Genomic DNA, 21,582 nt, shown 5'->3' on the forward strand with positions numbered 1-21,582 from the left:
ACCAGCTGCACCTTAATACGAGATGATGCAAGGAGAAGAACGGCAGGGAGGTTTGTGTTTTTTGGCCATAGACAGAATATTTCATCAATAGCACTCCCATGCCACCAAGCAAGCAGGACTTCTTTCCATGCCGGGAAAGTCACATTTTTCCCCCCAGAGATTAAAGGTCACAGTGCTAGTAAGAGGCCAGCTGATGCTCTCAAATTGCAAAGGGCTGCACGGGTCTGGCAACCTCACCTTCATCTAATCCCCAAAACTTGATTGTTTGCTCAAATTGTATCTTCCCGTCGTTCAGCCCAAGTCGTTGCCTGAGGAAAAGTGGCCAAACTTTCTGGAGTGTCTTTTTTTTTTGGGGGGGGGGGGCGGAGGGGGCGGCGCTCCGTGAGATGCAAGTCCTCTCCTTTGTTACTGCTCCTAGACTGTCGGTGCCAGTGAGTTTCCACTCACCCGCCAATGGAGGCATGTTGCCCGATGCAGGTTGGTAGTCTGCCAGGGGATGGGGCGTTGCGTGCAGGTAAGAGGTGCCGTCGAGCCATCGCCCGGTGGAGATGCTAGGTACTCAGGGGAGTGTTAGGGTGGGGCTGGGGTGAGGCTTGGGTTGAGTGTGAGGAGGAGAGGAGGTGGAGGAGGGGGTGGAGGAGGAGCGGGAGGAGGAGGAGGAAGGGGAGACGACAGAGGCAAGGAGGAGGTGGAGGAAGAGGAGGAGGAGGAGGGGGACAGGGAGGAGAAGGGGCGCCCAGGGAACAGACTACCTCCCTGCATGGGGGAGAGCTCAGGTGAAGAGACACCATTAACCTACAAGGTCGGGTGTGTTGGGGGGTGTTCTTCTTTTGCGTGTTTGATTGTTTTTGCAACACAATGCATTTAAATGCACAATATCACATTTTGTGTCTCAGTACCTTATTTATTAACTTGTAAATTCACACAATTACAAAACGGGAAAAAAATTTGCAGTTAGTTAGAACATTTTCCTATAAAGCAGAGGTTTCTCTGACAATGTTGTGCATAAAGGTCAACCTGGTAGCACACTTGCAATGTCATGTAGTTGTGCCTCATGGTTGATTGTTGATGACTGCTTAACATTTGCAACTAAATTTCTGTCCTAACTGGATATCTGATGAGTCAATAATACGTTTTTTCACGTCAAGGTTCACCAAAGCAAGCTTTTGTTTTTATCTCCTTTAGTTTTATTTCAATCAGCATCAGTTTAAGGGACATGTTTATTCTTTTATTAGCTTAACAGAGCTGAAATTAACATCACCATTAGACTGGGCCTCAAGAAAAAAAAACTTTTTTTTTTTATTGTTGAGTATCTTCACTTTGCTCTTTAATCCTCCACTTCCTTTGGACCAATCACTGTACTTACAGAAAATATCATCAGTTTCAACAAACTGCTTTTTCCGCATTTGGCTTTGTTGACAGGTGCTGTCAAAACTGTAAACTGAGAAGTGGTGGCACGTGTCCATGGTATTATCGAGGCTGTCTTGTGGAATTCTGCAGAACGTCCGCGCACAGAATTTTGACGCACTCCAAAGAGAGGCGAAACGCTTGGGTGTGACTTATTATTCATCGCTGAGTGAGGTAATGGAGAGGATGAGCGATAATCTGTTCCAACACCTCCGACAGAGCACATCTCAGAGGATTAGTGGGTCAACGCAAATGTCAGGATTCCCTTCACAATGATCTGCAGCAGGAGTGTGAGGCCGACAAAGGTGCAAAAGTCTACTGGCTGTATAATCCCTCACTGTCCTATATGACTGGAGAATTACTGTGTATATATGTTCACGTCATGGCTACACACGTACAAACTGCGGCTGGCTTGGTTAAATACACACGCGTTATTGCCACTGAACACTGAAAGGTAAATGTTAATTCCCTATTTAATCCTCGAAGCAGTTTATCTGTGCAAAAGTATCCGTTAAATAATTTACAGCATGTGTTAGATTATGTCAGATTACAGAGACAGGCACTTTCATTTGTTCCTGTACAGCAAAATAAAAATCTAAAAAGGATGGATTTTAAAAAAACAAACTGTTACCACTATTTATCATCATGATAGTTAATACCTGAACTGCTCTTTAAAATACCGGTAATGACTAAATAATGAGCCTGACATTTCCTCCCATCTATGTTTATGTTACCCAACACACCTCCTACTGGGAAGAACATCCTTGTTAAATGTCAAATCTCTTTATAGCCAGCGGTGGTTTTTTTTATTCCTGACACAATACTATTAGAATTAATGCAGCCTGTCCCTCTTCAGAAACGCGTTTGAGTTCAAGCCGCTCAGTGGCATTTTTATAGGAGATTAACATCAGGTGGTCATCATTAGTGGCTGTGTTAAGCATGGTCCATGCCTTTTAAATAAGGGCTCACTGTGTAACCAAAGGTGATTGGCCTTGTCAACCTAATTGAATCACACATATATATCAAAGGACTGGATTCATTGGGGTTTCTCCCTAAACAACCAAATGCTTTTCGTAATGCCAGCTCTTAAACCTAAGAAGCGGACAATTGTAAAACATGGCAGTCAAAGGTCAGCTCGTTGTGAGTTAGTTTGTAAGAACAATCCGAGAGCAATAAATACAGCGCTTAAATGAGACAGCGTTTAACTGCATTGTGTTACTACGCAACAACAGTGTCATCTTGTTTCACAATTTGCCACAAAGAAATTGCGACTGTATCTGCACACAGCCAGCTCCACAACACTGAGTCGGCCAAAACAACGCCTTTTCTGTTTTTGCAATAAATTCCAATGTCCATATTCCACATGTGCACACTTTATATTGTGGCACACGTGTCTGTTCAGAACCACATTCCACCCCCCCCACCCCGACCCCCCCACCTCTCAAGCACGCCGCCTGGGGAAAACACTGATACAAGTCCAAAAGCGTTTTTTTCACGAAGGCAACACACGTCCACCTCCGCTCACAGGCGGTGGAAGGTGGAAGGCACAGACTGAGCGCAGAACTGGACGAGTCTCTTACTGAGGATGACGCCGGCGCAGATCAAAGCCAGGCCGCTCGCCGTGGTGGACACCACGACGGCCAGGATCAAAGACGTCGATATCTGCCCCTGCGGCGCCAGTTCTTGAGGACCTGCAGTGGGAACAGAGTCAATTAGCGGAGCTTGAAAACGTTCAACGGGAGGGATAATCGTTCGAACAAACTAAAACACTATATCAATTATAGGGGTGGAAAAATATCTAAGATTCTGAGATTAATCGCAATTATGACATTGAAACAAGAATTCGACCGGTTCCGCCAGCATGTGGCGGCGTGCTGCCGACGAAAACTCGTTTGTTTGTAGCGTGTCGCGCTACAAACAAATATTGTGGGAACACGACGATCATGACAAACCGTATAGCCCGCTCGCAACCGCAGTTGGACAGAAAATCCTGCAGTTGCTCAAAAGCAGACAACCATCCCCAACGCCAGAACCAAGATACCAATACAGTCGCAAAGGGCAAGGCCACCTACAAAGTCCATTGGGACTTTGTGGTTCCACGGTACGTTGAATGCTTTAGATATAATCGTGATAAATCACGATTTTCAATTAATCGCGATTTATTGCATCGTAGTCCTCTGAATCGGAATCAAATTGAATCGTCAGGTGCCTGGCGATTCACACCCCCAATGAATTGAATATTCAAGTCGGGACTGGCACGGCCGTGACGTCCATCAGCGTACTTACTTATGGCACTGACGCACGTGACGTTGTCGCTGGCAAGGACCTCGTTGTCGCAGAGGCAGACGACGAGGTGGCTGTCGTCGTCTCGCTTGCAGCTCTGCGTTTCGCAGTGGCTGCAGTTCAGCTGCACCTTGATCTCGCACTCGCCGTGACCCTCCATGGCTGGCCGGAGCGCAACGTGGAAACATGGGGGAAGAGAGCAAAAGGGCGGAGAAGAGCAAAATGTTCAGAAACAACCTGTACGCGGTGGTTCATATTTCCGATTTAACACAGCGCCATGCTAATAGTGCAAAATCAAAAATAAAACCACTCCCCCCCAAAGAAGAAACACTGCACCAAGCCCGAGTCTAGAATTTTTCTCCAAAGGTCGCCTTGTGTCGCAGTTGTCATACATTTAACATGTGTCTTTCCAACGTGCCGGTTTTTATTATATCACAGTCGCATTACAACCATTTCAATGCATCTCTCTGTCTTGGATGGGTTTTATGCTTGGACAGCGCAGAGGAAGTCATCGTGTCCCAGGCCAAAACAACGGTGTCTTTCACGCGAGAACCAGGGTCTGCCTGATGGCGCCAGGGGCAACAGGCTGCATGACGCTGTGAATTAGTCAACGACTTTCCTTCTCCCGAAGCGAAATAATTAGAATCAGATGGCCACTGACACACACACACACACACACACACACACACACACACACACACACGGGCAGTCTCAGGCACACACACTCACTCGGCACTAACTGGGTCGATTGCCTGCTGAACTAAGTGAGCAGCCAAGAGCTCAGGATTTAATCTCCCCACCGGTGGTGGAGTCTATTTGCATTGAGATCAGCTGTGTTTCGAGCTCTCAACTTCTGGAGTTACTGGAAGCGGCGGCTGCGGTGCTTTCTGCCGCACAACTTCAAAGACGGCCTTGAGTTTTTCCTTCTGTAACAAGATAGAGCCAAACTCGGTCCTGGGACACATGTATCCTCTGCGGGCCACTTCCTGAAACTTCAGTTATTATTAATTCTGGCTTTTTCCTCAGTATTTTGTGCCCGAACTCTGTTGTTACTAAGCTCCCTGGTGTCCGGTCTTTCCACACTTCAGAGTGTCGGTCTCACCTGCCAGAGGCTGAAGGAAAATCTCTCCCATTGGGTGAACGAAAGACACTCCGCTCTGGCCGTCCGCGGTGATCTCGTCCTTTGGGGCTGCATCGCCGCCTGCCAAAACATTGACTTTGTGAATTTTTAGATTCATTCTGAGAAATGAAGGTCCATAAACTGATTCGCTTCAGAGAGTTTCAAAAAATACCAGCAAAAAACAACTCGCCGCACCAGGAGAGCACCCGATTTAGAAATGGCTAGATACGGAGATTGTACTTCAGAGTGCAGGCAATTAAATAATCAGGGTAAGAAAAGGCACGGCAGCACTGTTAGAGGGGCCGTGAGGTGCGGGAGAGCGGGGTTGGAGGTCGGAGATCTTAATGCGGAGATTGGAGAAAATCAAAACGAGTGTAATTAAAGAGTCGGCATAACAAAACTGTTACCTCTGTAACCACCTCCACCGCCTCCAGCTGTGCAGGCCCCACCTCCACCTCCAAATCCCCCGTAGGTTGACCAGCCGAGCCTGGACATGGCCAGAGGACACGACGTGCCCCCCTCGGCTCCCTCCACCAGAGACTTCCCCGCTCTCTGCTGAGGGCTCGGAACGTCCTGCCAGCCTCCGCCTCCGCCTTCAAGGTGGCAAGGAAACAGGACACAAAATGACTCAGACGCTGTCAAGTCAAAGAAGGAAGGTTTAATACCAGCATCGTCAATCAACAAATATTTTTTAATCTTGCTGTATAACAGCTGTGTTCCACGAAGGACGACTCGAGCTTTGAGAACTGCGGAATGTTTCCTGTTGGTTTTTCATTCTTTGCTGTGGAAGAGCCTCTTCCTTGCTGCATTCAGCCCGCTTGTGCAGTGCACTGCACCTTTCCTGTGCAAGTGCACCGGCCCGAAAATGAGTAAGCCGCGCAGGAGCCTGCTAATCTGCTGGAACATGTCCAACTATTTTTCAATAACCCCTCGGTGGGAGAGAGACGCTCCAACATCCTCGGCGCTCCGGCTTCCAGAGGCTTTGTTGGGCAAAACACGGAACTCTCAAGGAGGGAATTTCAATGAAAGCAACCATACAGCACTTTAGATGTACTAGCAAAGATACTTGGAAACAGTAACAGAGATAGTTTTCATCTTTCAACTCCTGCCAAATTGCAGTAAGGAGCTTAGACTTGTCAAATGATTTTTTCAAAACGACATCAATCAATGTGGCTATGACAAATCCACTGGTTTTTGGGTGAAGTCTCAGGGTTTTCACTGATATATCTGCTGACAAGAAAAACAACTATATAGCATATGACTATGCTGTTATATGTTGAGCTTTTTCACTATATTGGCAGGCCTTGTTTCAATAGTTATTGTTATATTGCTTTTAGTGAAGAAAAATCCATCTCCATCCAGCAATGACGTAGATGGGAGGCTAGGACACTTCACAAAACAAATGAACTTCTATCACCTGGAACTAAATAGAAACCTGCTGAGCTTGTGTTGGACTACAGCTCCATGATTACAGCTGTAATTTGAGAGAGATGAAAAACAGGCGCCCAACCAAAGAATTTCCAAAATAAAGAGGTAGAAAGGGCCAGAAGTGGACACCTTTAACTCAGCAGCGCTGAGGATTTATGGGGTGTTCCATTAGACCCAGGAGATTGAATTTACAACTTTGAATTGAGATGAGACAAGATAAAACCTTGTTGTTGCGGGTGAAATTTGTCTCTGGTACAAACTGCTTTCCTCTACATCCAACATACGATTCACATAAAAAGCACGTAGATGACGAAACAAAATACCACACAAACTAAACAAACAACATAAAACAACAACACTGGTTTGCTTTGGTTTGTTTTCGTTTGTTTGCTGTCAAGAATGGTTGCTATATTTTTCTCTTTGATTACTTGAAAAAAATATTCTGTCTCCTCCTCCGTTCAAACATAACGCACCATTTTCACTTGAAGTGAACTGGTCACGTGGCCCCCGTACGACATATCCGGTGACGTGTAACTGTGAAAAAAGTGTTTCCGTTACACTTTTGTGGTATACCTCTATATGGATATGTCTGGAAAACCACCGCATGAGAGCGTAAAAACCTTTCAGCGACATTTGAGAGGTTTTCTGAAGTTAAGCTGTTTCCATTACCAGTTTTTTATTGCAATATTTCGGTTTTGCACAATTCTAGGGGTGTTGGAAACACAGCTACTGTCTCACAACTGTTGATTGTACATTCTGAGTAGAAAAAAAAGGTAAAGAATGAGCAACACCCTGTGGCCAATACAAACAAGCAAGTGACCGCGGAATCAACTCAATAGGATCTGCTGAATCAGGAATAAATGAATGCAAGAATAAAATACAGTAATAAAATTAATAAGATCAGCAATAATATATTGTAACCGCAAGGAGCATCCTTGGAGGGGCCTCCCCTGACACACTGCAGGTTGCTGCAGCCCTGGGGGAAGAGCCGGCTGTTTATTTGATGGAGCAACAGCAGCGGGGAGGAAGGACAGCTTGTATCGGTTACTGCAGTACGATTCCAAGTGACTGACCTAAAATTCCTACTTCAGGGGGACATTCCTGAGGACGCAGTCAGCAGGGAACTCCAATTTAAAAAGGATAATGGGGGCCCACTGTTATTGTATCGACGCATGTGGTTTATTGACCCTTGAGAACCCAAACAAACGACTTAATCCTTAAAGTACACGTGAGCATTTATGTACGTTGCCTGTGGGCATAAGCAGAGGCATCTGTGGAAAAGGCAAAACATCTGAATGAGTTCATAATGCTCATAAAACCTGTTGCCATCGATGAGGAGTGTAACTGCTTTGACTGGCAGAGACCCATTGGTTGCATTATAGGAAGGCGCTTGTGAAGTTTGAACAGGTAAAAATCTGGATGATAATTGTTCTCTTCTGTCTCCAGCACATTATGTTCACAATTTTGAAATCTATGGAAATTAGGACTAAAAGACAAGAGGACAGATTTATATCTCTTTCATTCTATTTCAGATGAATGCATGTCCAGAGAAGTTGCTTCATGTTACCAATGTGTCTTAGTCTGCACTCTAAGGTTTGCTTATAGCTTCAAACAGCAAGGCACAAATTTGACGAGCAAACACGGACTGTGTTTTACCTGCAGCACCAGTTTGACCACTGGCACTTGGGGCTACGGTGCTGTTTTCATACTGTTCCAACGCCAGCAGGTCCTGAGTGGACTCCGGGTCCTCCATGTAGGCGTTTCCTCCTCCACCGGCCGCAATCAACAAGGGTATGAGTTCACCCTCCTCCATCTAAAAAGACAGCAAAACCCTCTTTCCTTCACACTGTATTGAACTGCATATGCTTGCATTTCAATGCTGAAATTATGGAATGCCAGCTGCAATGCGCTCGGCCATTATTTATTAAAATTTGAAATCAGGCACTCGAACATTTTTTGTGAACAATAGTTACATAGAGTTCTTGTCCAATCTGACTTATTGTAAAAGGTTAGTATAAGGCTAGCCAATCCCAATATATATATTTTTTCTGCGACATAATTGCAAAGATTGTACCGCAAAAAACCACACAGAAGACACCGAATATCAGCCAAAAAATATGGGGAAAAAATGTTCTTATATTTCTGTCACCTTAAAGATGTAGGTGGCTCCACCTCCTCCGCCACCTCCTCCAGCCCACTCGGCACCAGACTCTCCTCCAACGTTGTCTTCAATCACAGACGACTCTCCCAGGCAAATCTTCCGGGTCTGAGGATTTCTCTGCAGAGCGAGAGCATCGACACTGTTATGAGAAATGACCCAGATTCTCAAAAGTACGGAGGCGGCAAGCAAGAAACTTTGTTGGTTTTTTTTCCCTGAATACAGCAATTGACATTCCCTTGTCTCGTCACTCCACTGCAGGCACTATCCCACTGGGGAAAAGAACAAGTCAATAAATAAATGTGTGCATTGGCTCACCCCAGGACAGGCGTCTTCCCCTTGGTGGCCAACCAAAATGTAAAGAAAATCTCCTTTTTCCAGGGGAAATATGGCTGATATGAACACGCCGTGGTTCCGCTTGTTGTGATTCTTGGCTCCTTTTCCTCCTACAGCCCCATATGCCGTAATCCTGAAGGAGATCACCGCAGCACACAAACAGGTATTGGCAAGTGGCATTACACACACGTCAGGAGACAGGCGCGGATATCCTCTTGCAAACAACCACTTTGTTGACTCTGACAGCAAGTACAGCTGTGGATAATTTTGCGTAAGTAATTGGACAATCCCATGATTGCCCCTGCCACTCTGCCGATGCCTTGTTTCAATTTGCCAGTGTGCTGCTTAGATGAAATGGTCCGCTGCGCAAAAGCGTTGCAAAGAGCTTGAGGTGCTGGTCTGGCAGGATGACAATCGGTTATGCGGCACGAGTTGAGTTGCCCCAGCGCCCCAGTGCAGTGCATTATTTTTATGCACTGCACTCAGCCACACATAAGTGTCAGCACAGCTGCCTGTTTCATGCTTATTTGTTTTTGTTAGAAATAAAAATGGGATGAAAAAAGACGCAGAGGAATTGAACCGTTGAGCACAAGGGCAGTACTAATTAGAGACCGCTCTGACTTACAGGTATCTGTTAGTGGCTGGGACCCTCCAGATCTGAACCCCTTTCAAAGTGCCTTCCTTTCCCACCGTGACACTGACATTTTTGTTGCGGTAGGTACTGTCACACTGGGCCTGCGTCGGGCCATATGGACCGCTAGCACCACAGGAGTTAAACCACCATGTCATCAAAGAAACCTCTAAGGGGACAAAAAAGAGAGAAAGAAAAACATTGACATTAGTTCGCAAAGAGATAAATTAAGGTACTGGTTATTTTTTGGGAAAATAAACAGAAGCAGCCGAGAAACTCTCGAGTTCTCAGTGAACTTTTTTGGAACAATGCCACCAGTAAATCTTCAGCATGCATATGAAAAGTTCAGAAGGCTGAAACCAGAGCATACCTGAGGCGGAGGGCTCTGGCAGTGGGCTCAAGAAGTCCTCCAGGTCAGACATGGGAAGCAGAGAGTTCAGATCTAAGGAGAAGTCAAAGCATTCCACATAAGAACTGTTAGTGCCAAAGGAATTCAAAGATTTACTGTGTTCTACAAGAACATAAAGCATTTTCAGACACATTTAGAGGAGACGTTCAGGTTTATGCTCTTTGGAGGGAGTGTGGAATAACCTTCACTGACTTCCTGACAGAATACAAGTCTTTTTCATATGTCTCAGTTTAGTTCAAAGAGAGCCGGTGTTCTTAGGTTGCTCTTCAGTGGTAATTTGAAGTGGCAATGTGAGATTTCTTTCATCGCTAGAGAGCACAAGTGAGCACAGCATGTAATCTCAAATAAAGAGGCGTCGTGGTCGCGCTCCTCATTTCCAACTCGTGGCCATTGTCTGTGTGAAACAACAAACAGCACATGCTGTGCATGTGAACAAGCTGGACATGCTAACATTATCTTAAATTATGCTGGACATAACCCTCAACCTGGAGGGTCGCCTTCTGTTACCAGAACTCTGTCGTGTTTCCAAGGAGACCACTACCTAATCTGCGCCTTCCTACTTTTTTTGTATTAATGTTCTTCCACAGTCTGTTAAAATAAAACTAAACCACTATTTTATCCCATGACGTGAGCAGAATTCTGTGTCGGATGCAGATCACTGTTAGTTTTCCCCTTGAAAACAGGATGTTGTAGGAGTTCTAGGAACAAATGGCGACTCTGTGGATTACGGGTAATATCCAGCTTAATTCAATTCAATTTAGCTCATGTTAGCATTCATTTAGCATCTGTTTCATGCTACTTGCATTGTTTTTCTGGAGTTGCGGCACATTTTTATTACCATAGCCAATGATGAAAATCCCTTATTGCCCCTTCAAGGCCTCTGCTGCTCTGTTTACTCTTTGAACCTGACGTAATTGAAAAAAATACTACACTCTGGTGTAATTGCAAAAAGGCAACAGCCATCTGTATACTATTGCCAACAGCTAGTAGCATACTTAGAGCTATTATCACTGTTTTCCTGGCGTTTTTAAACCAGTATCCCCTTAAATCACAGCAACAGATCACAACAAAAACAAATATATCCCTTTAATCCAAGGGAAATAAAGCACATTAACACATTAAACACATTTTACATCTATAAAGAATGACGCACGCCTGGAGAATTGTAATTTAAGTGATTTCTTTTTTGTTTTATTTTGTTATTTCACACAGTCGAGACAATGAGAAACACAAGGCCTACAAAAGACACAGGAATGTTGGCGTGCATTGCTGTAACATGGTTGAATTGCAACACAACATTCAACATTGGCTATAATCGCACTAAAAGCAGTAACTGCAACAGGCATCAAAGAAACAGCTCCAGATGAGAGCCAGGAGTCAGTCCCACCACTGAAGGAGACTCCTTGTGCTCCCCTGCTCGCAATTTCATTCTAATCATCTTGAAATGTGCAATTCAGTTTGAAGGAACGAGCAGAGACATTAATGGGGCAGATCTGTATGTGTTTCATTTCCTCTGCCATGATTTCCGTGACCTCAAGTGCTAATTTAACATTCAAAGCAATTCACTAATAAACAATGGTGCATGAACCAGAGACTAAACAGACACATTCCATAAAAGTTCCTTCTTATTTAAAAAGAAAACCACTTTAGGACAACAACTATAGGACTTTCTATTTGAGCTGACAGCTTTATTATAAGAGAATTTACAACAATAGGAGTCCTATGATTCTGATCCACTGCCACGTAGATATTTAGAATTTTTTTTTTGTTTAGCTCTCAAGCTTGAAATCGTCTGACGATGGCTGCAGTGTACCTGTATCGAAGCAGGCTGCTCCAATGGCAAACTCATCAAGGGCGACGTCAACATTGGATCCCTGCTCCCAGGACGCTGTCACCTTCACACTGAACCTACAGAAACGCACAAGGAATTCCAAGATTTGGTGAACCACATGTTTTATGTTTTTGGCTGATTTGACCTTTATTTGCTCAAAGCCCAATTCATTCATTCATTCATTCATTCATTCATTTTCCATACCCGCTTAGTCCCGAGCTCAGGGTCACGGGGGTCTGCTGGAGCCTATCCCAGCTGTCATAGGGCGAAGGCAGGGGACACCCTGGACAAGTCGCCAGTTCATCGCAGGGCCACATAGAAACAAACAACCATTCACTCACATGCACACCTACGGACAATTTAGAGTCTTCAATTGACCTCACATGCATGTTTTTGGACTGTGGGAGGAAGCCGGAGAGAACCCACGCAGACACAGGGAGAACATGCAAACTCCACACAGAAAGGTCCCAGGCCCGGAATCGAACCCACAACCTTCTTGCTGTGAGGCGGCAGCGCTAACCACTGCTCCACCGTGTCGCCCTTATTTGCTCAAAGCATTCAAAGAATTCAAGGTTAATTCTATGACTTAAAACATATTTTATTTAATTTAAACATATTGAATTTTTTCATACCCATGCTGGAGGCCAGTAAGCTGTAGGGACACTGCCTCCCAGTCGTCTGTCCACGAGCCATTTCTCTCCCACACCGTCAGCGCCGCGTCGGCTCCTTCTTCCTCTGTCGCCACTCGTAAAGATCCATTAAAGTTTCCATACAGGTACAAAGAGAAATGTATCTGTATTTAAAAAAAAAAAAAAAAAAGGTGCACTGTTAATATTAACAAACCGTGGGGGGAGAACAAACTGATCGTTGAAGCCATATATTCACCAGGCAAGCGTTGGCAGAGGAGAGCGGTGGCGGGAAAAAGGAGCTCTGCATGGAGGCGTGTGGACGGGAATTTGTTTCTCGTACCTGCAGGAACAGGAAGTGCCCTGCAGAGCACAACAATTATCAGGCAGGATATGGCTGACTCGAGAGCAGAATGAGTATTCAGGAACTCGGGGAGGCGAAATACACAAGGCAGTACATACAGAAGGTCATAGGTCGGAACAAAGGAATAGACTAGAAAAGGGGAGACGCACGCACACACATAACCAACCTGGTGTTCGCTTCAAAGCCACTCCATGCATGTCTTCCCTGTTGAAAAGCTCGTCTCCAGCCACCCGTCTCCAGCCAGAGTGCTGCTTGGACACGGACCAGCCACATGCATCTTGTTCAAAAGAGCAGTGCGTGCCAAACGGAAGAGCATCTGGGGGAGCAGGGACCTTGTTGTTATATCTCCATAAAACAAGTGATCAGCGCTGATGGGATTGAGCAAATTATTATTTAGAGGGGAGTGTGCAACGCACCCTGACAAGAGACTGTATTTACTGAGGTTAAAATCTGTTTTTAGTGAGCAGTTCGGCACGTTTTCGTGTTCTCGTTCGCAATCAGGTTTCTGTCATGCTTTTCTATCACTTTACTTGAGTTGTAAGTTATAAAGGAGTACCAAATAAATATGGCAAATATGATTCTACATGTGTGCGAGTGTGTTTTAGCCTTTTTACCTGTTGTTATATAAATCAAGACAAAGAGAAAAGATTATCACTTATGAATCATTAAAAATCAGTAAATAATCTCAATCCGTGTCGGGGTCCAATGGATTGTTACCTCCCCAGCTGTATTTTCAGTTTGAGTGCTTGGTGGTTGTTCCTATTTTGTCTTTGCAAACTTGTTGGATCGCCTTGTGTAACATTCTGCCAGAAAGACTGCGTTGCCTTTTTTTTTTCTCCCTTCTTCCTTGTTGTCCACACTACATCCGCTCAGTTATCGGCTCAGCGTCGCCATCGGCATTTGCTTCCAAAACTCTGCTGTCAGTCTTTCTTGCATCGACCTCAGATACGCTGTTTTGGTCATATGCATAGAATTATAGCATGTAAATAACACCACGCTTGAGGTTGTGTAGAATATGGGAAACATCTTGCCTCCAGATAAATGGGCCAGCTGGAGATCAATTGTGGTGATAGAGATCAAAGCCTCACATGAGGTCAAGACTCGGAAGGCAAACAATGAGAAACAGAAATTGCACAGTGTAAATTAGAAACACAACATCGCTCGTGAGTCATCATTGTGGTTGTGACAGTCCTGTTGAAAGATCTCTTGCTTTCAAAATTTCACGTACAATTGTCACTTTTCTGAGCCCTTACTCAAGCACTCGATTCAGTCCTAAATTCAGTCAGTTCATTAGCCGAGTTAACCTTGTCGTTCTCAGAATGACGATGCCTGTTGTATTTCAACCATTGAAATGATATTAGATTATAGGTGTCGAAGTACCTTATTTTCTGAAATACAGTATCCAAAAAATGAGGGTGTATCGTAATCTAAAACTTGAGTTCAGAGTAAAAACCTCTTTGAAAAAAAACAAAGATATGAGATACAAAAAACAAACAAAAAAAAAAAAACACTCCATCTAGCCTTTGACCCACATTTGATAAAATGTGAGTCAAAGGGGCCCAAAAAAAGTACACTCAGACTTGAAACACAAATTTGATCTCCACTTCCTGTACTTTAAGTAGGCTGAGGCCTTTGGCACACAATAATTTGGCACCTCCAGTAATAGGATTAACAATTTATCACGGATATAAACTTTAATACAGCTAATGCAAATGGATTATAGTCTGCCAGTAGATCTATACACAGCTTTAGGACTCCTGCACTTAACTCACCACCCACAAAAGTACAGAAAAGTACTTTCCCATTCACATCTTTTAAGTGGGAACAGCGAGGGAAATTTACTGAAAAAATAGCGTTTTGAATTTACAACAGAAAACAATTTGACTACTACTTACTACTACTACTTTAAATTTTGATTTTTCAGGTGTTCATAAAATAATTATCTTAATGCTTTCTGAGATTACAATTAAGAAGAAGAAGAAGAAGAAGAAGAATAGGAGGAGGAGGAAGAAGAAGAAGACACCACTCACTGCAGATGAAGCCCTCATCCTCTCCCAGCGGACAGTCAGTGTGGAAGTTACAAACTTGGCTCTGGTCAACACATTCTCCCGAGCTTTCACAGTAAAAAGAATCCCCACATGTTGATCTTTGCTCGATGTCTTGGTAGTCTGGATTCAAGCAACCACAAAACAATTTAGCCATTTATGCAAAAAAAGCATAAGCAAAATCAAAATGCCTGCATTTTAACAATTGATCAAACATCATGGTTTGAAATTATTTGAATAATTTGCAGTTAATAAGATGTAAATTTGTACGTTAGGGTAATGATATGTGACCTTGTAAACTCCAGTCTTTCTCTTTCTCTTCTTTTGGCTTTTGTTTTCTGTCCCTAACTTGGGACAAGAGTTTGGAAACTAACAGTTTCTAGCTATGATCTCTGGAATGCGGAGATGTTGAAGTGATACTATGGTAACCTGTATAGTCCCTATCAAGTAACTCATTCATTCATTCATTCATTCATCTTCTATACCCGCTTATTCCTATTCAGGTTCACGGGGGTCTGCTGGAGCCTATCCCAGCTGTCTTAGGGCGAAGGCAGGGGACACCCTGGACAAGTCGCCAGTTCATCGCAGGGCCACATAGAAACAGACAACCATTCACACTCACATGCACACCTACGGACAATTTAGAATGTTCAATTGACCTCACATGCATGCTTTTGGACTGTGGGAGGAAGCCGGAGAACCCGGAGAGAACCCACGCAGACACAGGGAGAACATGCAAACTCCACACAGAAAGGTCCCAGGCCCGCGCCCCGGAATCGAACCCACAACGTTCTTGCTGTGAGGCGGCAGCGCTAACCACTGCACCACCGTGTCGCCCATCAAGTAACTCAATCAAATTAAATTACACAATGTCATAAATACACAATTACTATCTCAAAGAAAGAAACCCGAGACCAACATCAAAAATACATTTATAATTCAATAAACCAGTGGTTGATGGACTAAACTGTGGGGGGAAAAAATCCTATTTTTTCCCTTTAGTTGACGCTCCGCATGGCTCCTCTTGGAGCATGAGAAAAGAGCGAGGTGCAGCATCTGAAACACAATGAGATAAACCAACCTGATTCACAGTTGATGAGCTCTAGAGAGTCGAGAGCCACAGTGGCTCCATGTTCCCCCAGACAGGAGGAGTAGACCAGGGTCACCTTAAAAGGCTCATCCACTTCACCAATCACCGCCTCCAACACCTCCCACGAAGCCCTGCAGCCAGATACGCACCATTATTTTGTTTGTCACATCCTCAGTCACATGATTACAGTATCAGACCAAAAAAACATCAAAGTTGTTCCCATCTAAAAGCTGTTAGATAAATGCAGGAAAACACGCCTGAGCAAATTTGTATAATTGTCTCATAATATCTTGTCATGAGCTAATCGGCCAATAAAAAACAAACTCTCGAGAGTAATTACAAGCAAAAATAGACTAATTAAACAGAGAACAAATGATTACAAAAGCTTTATCCTGCCTACATTACAGTAATTAAAAACTAATTGCTCCCATTTTAAATTCAGAATATCCATACTGAGTAGTGCCACTCGTCTTTCTCCATTAAAAGCCTCACAGTGTTCACAGCGATGACTCTTTCAGGGCTGCTGCAGATAGCACGTGCCTTGTGCATGTGTTCCAGGATTTTCATCTGAGTTTGGCTAATCATGTTGCCGCAGTCCCCCCCCTCCTCCTTCCCATACGCATTCATAACACATTGTGTATGTGGTACGTGAAGAACATTGCGTTCCTGAAAAGTTGTTTTCACTTTTTACAGAACGTAACACATATACTGTGTTGTTCTTGCCCACTGAAGAGGGTCAAAAACTATCAAATCTATCTCCCATGGTTCTTCATTTGTTTCAACAACTACAATGTGTCAAACAACCAAAATGCCTTGTAGATCTTTAAAATACAGACATATTTTTGAGCTTCAATTAATGTGCAGTTCTAAGAATCCTATGAGATAATCCCACACTGTAACTTCTTTCTTAACGTTGCCCATTTCCGTTGGATTACCTGCTTCACGACAGTAGCACAGGACAAAACAAACAGGCGTAATTGCGGTCGCATGTATGGGACCATTAAGCTTTTGCTCCGTGGTTCAAGAGGGTTAATTGAAGAGCATATTTCCCACAACAGTACGTGGAGGTTAAACATCGAAATTCAGGGTCAGGTATCAACTGCAGCGCAGAGGCCCCCCAACTGTTTGAGTCACGTAATTGAATTGCCCAGTGCATTACTGCATGGACAAACTCAGGACAGCGTACAAACTTATTGCATATGCCGATCCATCCCTCTGCTGTCCTGACCAATTACATATACATTTATTTTCTGCGTGCATTTAGACTAATGAGGGCTTCTTGCTGTTGCAAAGAAGGCTGACGGCTTCACCAGTAGATCAATGGGGAAATATCTGTCCCTGTTTTCCAAAGAGCAAACCAGGAATTACGTTCCCACTTTCCCAGAAATCTAACATTACGTGCAAAATGAAGGGAAATAGTATTCCTTTGATTAAAATTACATGGGTGATCATAACTATAGTGCAAACGGGAACGTTTTTACATTCTTTTCCCGTGTTTGAAAGCTCCGGCCACCTTCCACCACAGTGATTCATGCTTGTGTCTATAGCGAGCTGAACCTTCAGTCTGGTCGGCGAGCACTTCAATTAGGAAAGATGCAGGGTTCTGCTTTTTGACACTAATTTAATTGCCGTGTTTGCTGCGCGACCGGCATGCCAAGAAAATAAATAAGTGTTCTTTACAAACTGCGCCACAGTGACAGGAAGGGCCTATTTGCTGACCTGCGGTCGTCATGGCTCCTGCGATTAAGAACCACAGAGCGGCGAGGTGAACTCCAGAGAACAGGCTGTATCATCAGTGTGAGGTTTCCCACCGCTGGGCCGGCCTCGAACAGGGCCACTTGGAAGATACAGTATTCATCGCTTCTGGGCAAAACTGGGCTGGTTAAGTGGTATTCACACATCCCAGAGTCTTCGGCAGCGGGGGAGACGCTTAGCAGGAGGAAATGTCCTGGGGGTGATAAAACAGAGTGGAAACATAAGCTTTGACAGAGTCATGACAGCCTCATCATGAAGTCACTTCAGGAAGCCAGTTGGGGAATGTCTTAGAATTGAGAGGTATGTCGCTACCGATAAATAAAACACCAAAATAAATGTTCAGGGAGGTTGTTCGGACAGTAATTCAAACGAGTCTAAAGATCAACAGACAGAATAGGGCAAATCCTATTTAATTCATCTCAGTGTGTCTTTTTTCTCTTACCATTGGAGCTTCCCACTGAGTGATCGGCGGCTGGTGTTGTGCCAGTTTGTTCACTTTCAACCTGGCTTGGAGATGTCACCTTCCAGTCCCCCTGCTGGCTGTGGTTTGATGGAGTCCAGAGGCATTCTGACTCAAAATCACACAAGGTAACTGAGGGATAGAGACAGAAGCACTTACACACACAAACCGGAAACATTTTTACTTGTGTAGGAGTAAAAAAGTGAAAAATAAGAAGAAAGAATCTTTCAAAACAGAGTCTACGATATTTTTCATCCATCCAAAACAGCCTTTCTTATTCTTTTACAGATACAAAAGAGATTTAAACCAAAGTAAGCATTAGAACTGAATTTCAGTTTCATATTAAGACATGAAGACATATTTAAGACAAAATTCATTTTCTCACTTTTTAGAGGAATGACACTTCACGCTACGCGTTCTTAACAAAGACAGTTAATAAATCTTAACTCATTACTCTTGTGGCTTTGATAAATTATAATTAAAGTTGACGATCATAAAATTACTCAGTCACACCTGGTTCATAAGCTTAATATCGGCATAAATCTCTTCCTTGGTTCAAGGCCAAAATCATCATTTTAACTGAAATCCAAAACCTGCTTCACAAAACAGAAGCTTTTCATAAATTTGGAGTGACTGTACATCTGTCTGGAGGCCCCCAAGACATCATGTGATGGCTGCAAATTAAACTGTTGCGACAGATAATGAGTCAAACCGCCATTTCAATCTCTCAGGACATAAATAGCAGAAAAATCACATATTTTGAAAATGTTTTTGTTTTCCTCCCCACATTAAATACCGATTTGCTTATTCTTGAAAGTGAAAATATTTCACTTGTGATCACACATGAGCCACTGCGAGTGCCGCAGAGTTTTCCTGCTGTTGTTGTGCCGTCTGTCTGCGGTTGGGAGCCATGACTGGCGACGCAGTGCCACCAGTCTGGCTTCAAGCTTCATTCAAATCAACAACTGCTTACTGTTTAATACCACAGTAGTGATACTTGCTTACTATTGGCTCTCATCCAAAGGTCCATCAGCAAATTGAACAGTGCGTAATTCTTACTTTGGCCGTCATCTTCCATCCCCATATGAAGAGAGAAGCGCTGGTCTGAGTTCTCCTCCAGGAATCTGTCCGAGATGGAGTGGCAGGCCCTGCAAACTGAGGTGAGGCAGAGAGAGGCTTTCTTTTAACGTAAGCCATGCATAGAGGGAGAGTATACATCTTTATCTATTTCCCTGGGTGAAATATCAATATCTCTGCAAGATCTGTATGTGATCATTTCAGACAGTTTCTCATAAATCCTGACTCACAAAAACACCGGTTTTCAATCGATGCTGTCATAAATGCTTTTGTTTCTTTTTTCTTGAGGTTTCACTCATGATAAATTCCCTGGTCGGAATTTCTTGGCTTTTATAAATCAAGATTTGTCCATGCACTTACTACGTCATGTGCATATGGAGGCTAGTGGGCAACGATAACGATAGTGCAGCAAAGCAAGTCCGATGTACAAGGACACTCAAGGAGGCCCCCTGGAGGCTGCATAATAAATTGGACCCACCAACAGTAACAACGTCTTTGTAGAATAATTGTAAAAGGCCAAAATTGTGTTAAGCTCTTAATATAAGAGGATACGTGTTCATTAACTAAAGGGTGTTATTAAAGACAATGAAGCTGGGGTTTTGAGACAAAGGACAATAATAGCGTTACCCTTTTATTCTTCTGAACATAATTTCCTGCAGAGGCTAAATGTCCAAACCCTCCAGTGCCATACTTTACAAGCAGCTCAAAAAATAGAGGACCTTCTTCACAGTTTCAAACTAAAGCCTTGAGCACATCAACCGACATCAGCTGGACAGCAAGGATGCAAATTATCGATTCATTCATTAATCGTTAGTTGGTTGACCTTATCGATCGATTAATGATTCATTGATAAGCTGCGATTTTTCCTGAGAACCTAAATTTCATCATAATGATATTAACTACCCATGTAAAAAAAATAATTCAAATAATTGTGAGTAATTTAATTACATGAAATCTATTAAATTCTTAATTGGCAATTAATCCATAATCGATTAATTGTTAACATCCCTAGTAAGCATGGTGTGTATTTTTATAATTGTATTATTATTTATCATTTTTATTCATGCAACTACTGGTGCTCTTTGTAAGAAGTATTAGTACTGTACGTCTCTTGGTGGTTAACTTAAGTTTGAACCAACATGTGACGTTACGGAACCATCACAAATTCATATGATTCTCTGTAATGGGTTGAGCTGTCTCAGTCCAGTGTGTGATGGGATTGCCTTCAGACATCAAGAAGGTCAACAGATGTGTGTACAAAACACAGAGTTCATCCAGAAATAGGCTCAGTCCACGCTGACCACACTAAACACAAACCAGTGACAGACACTGCGTTGTTTTGGAGGGTGGCAGAATGGGAGGACACTTAAGACGAGCAACACAATTCACTTACTAATGAACACCATGACCGTCAGACAATGGGGAAGATGATGTGGGTCACTGCAACTTAACTTGTGCTTAACTGGATAGTGATGTTACTGTTCTCTGAGGCCCTGGAGGCAAGGTCCCACAGGTCAAGTATGAAAAATTAGATTATTTAAAGGACAGTCTATTAAAAGCAGTTATGATAGTGATGGGGTGAGGGATGGTAAAGGGCATGAATGGAAACCATGCACTATGTGAGTAATTATAGAATAAAATCAGCCATGGATGGATGACCAAATATGGAAACCAGAAAAATCCAGTAATTTAAAATGTGGAGGAATTTGGACAAAGAAAAAACTTTTAATGGACAAGTTTGAAAGAGGAGACAGTTTTATGGGGAATTCCCCCGAAAATTAAAATTTCCTTTATAGTGACTTCTTGCTTCCATGACATTGAGAAAAGTTAAAACATTAGATGTATAACATGAGAGTTTCCCCTTTGGTGGAAGACAAAAACAAAGCAGGGAGTTGGAGAACGTCCAAGATGCCATCGAAGGCCTGCGGTTTTACAAAGTGCCCTGATGTCTTGAAAGGACCCGGAGCTTCCAGGCTTGGATTTTGAACAGTTTGGGAAGTTGATCCAACGCAAGTCTGTTCCTAAACCTTTTTGAGAAATACTTGCATGTATATTAACAAAGGAAAAGGAAGGTCAAGAAACATGTGACGTGCAGATATAATGAGGTGGCTGCAGACAAGAGGGAGTAAATCTATTTCTAACTACGCATCCCCAGATTTGTGTTCAGCTTTAACCAAAGCAAACCAAGGGATGTAACTAGAGGGAATTTATTAAAAGGCATTAATAGCACTGCTTTGGTGCCTTGAGGAGAAAAAGAGAGTAAAGCACTCCAACACTTCGGGGAGCTGCCGGGGCCTTCATAGAAATGTTCTATTGGGGCTTTTACAGCTGGAAAAAAATGATACCAAAAGAAATATAACTCACAATAGTCTCTCAACAGACGTTTAGGTGCAAAACAAGTTGTCGAAGAATGGTTTAGATTTAGCCGTAATCCTGTAAATGGTAAGCTTCAGCTCTAATCATCCCTCCTACACCCACTCAAAAAAGTCAAGATCCCCTCAAACGGCAACTCACAGTCTCAAGCATGCAGACAGATGAGAGCTTGGAGGAGGATTTACTGAC

General features: G+C 43.4%; 1 protein-coding gene across 1 annotated transcript in view; it reads right to left on the bottom strand.

Annotated features, from left to right (window-relative positions):
* ltk (leukocyte receptor tyrosine kinase) overlaps nucleotides 1-21,582 on the bottom strand; it is a 36,562-nt gene that overhangs the window by 7,680 nt on the left and 7,300 nt on the right. Inside the window, exons 2-19 of the mRNA XM_076017838.1 lie at nucleotides 19,003-19,098; nucleotides 17,926-18,075; nucleotides 17,448-17,676; nucleotides 15,720-15,859; nucleotides 14,624-14,761; nucleotides 12,760-12,909; nucleotides 12,489-12,592; nucleotides 12,236-12,396; nucleotides 11,586-11,680; nucleotides 9,734-9,805; nucleotides 9,358-9,532; nucleotides 8,715-8,865; nucleotides 8,388-8,516; nucleotides 7,895-8,051; nucleotides 5,218-5,403; nucleotides 4,793-4,891; nucleotides 3,694-3,852; nucleotides 2,988-3,098 (exon numbers count right to left, since the gene is read on the bottom strand). Of these exons, the coding sequence (XP_075873953.1) occupies nucleotides 2,988-3,098; nucleotides 3,694-3,852; nucleotides 4,793-4,891; nucleotides 5,218-5,403; nucleotides 7,895-8,051; nucleotides 8,388-8,516; nucleotides 8,715-8,865; nucleotides 9,358-9,532; nucleotides 9,734-9,805; nucleotides 11,586-11,680; nucleotides 12,236-12,396; nucleotides 12,489-12,592; nucleotides 12,760-12,909; nucleotides 14,624-14,761; nucleotides 15,720-15,859; nucleotides 17,448-17,676; nucleotides 17,926-18,075; nucleotides 19,003-19,098 (2,502 nt within the window). The remainder of the gene's footprint in view (nucleotides 1-2,987; nucleotides 3,099-3,693; nucleotides 3,853-4,792; nucleotides 4,892-5,217; nucleotides 5,404-7,894; nucleotides 8,052-8,387; nucleotides 8,517-8,714; nucleotides 8,866-9,357; nucleotides 9,533-9,733; nucleotides 9,806-11,585; nucleotides 11,681-12,235; nucleotides 12,397-12,488; nucleotides 12,593-12,759; nucleotides 12,910-14,623; nucleotides 14,762-15,719; nucleotides 15,860-17,447; nucleotides 17,677-17,925; nucleotides 18,076-19,002; nucleotides 19,099-21,582) is intronic.

Source organism: Nelusetta ayraudi, unplaced genomic scaffold (genome assembly GCF_046127955.1).
Source record: "Nelusetta ayraudi isolate G7.1 ecotype Tasmania unplaced genomic scaffold, CSIRO-AGI_Nayr_v1 ptg000007l, whole genome shotgun sequence".
NCBI classification, from domain to species: Eukaryota; Metazoa; Chordata; class Actinopteri; order Tetraodontiformes; family Monacanthidae; genus Nelusetta; species Nelusetta ayraudi.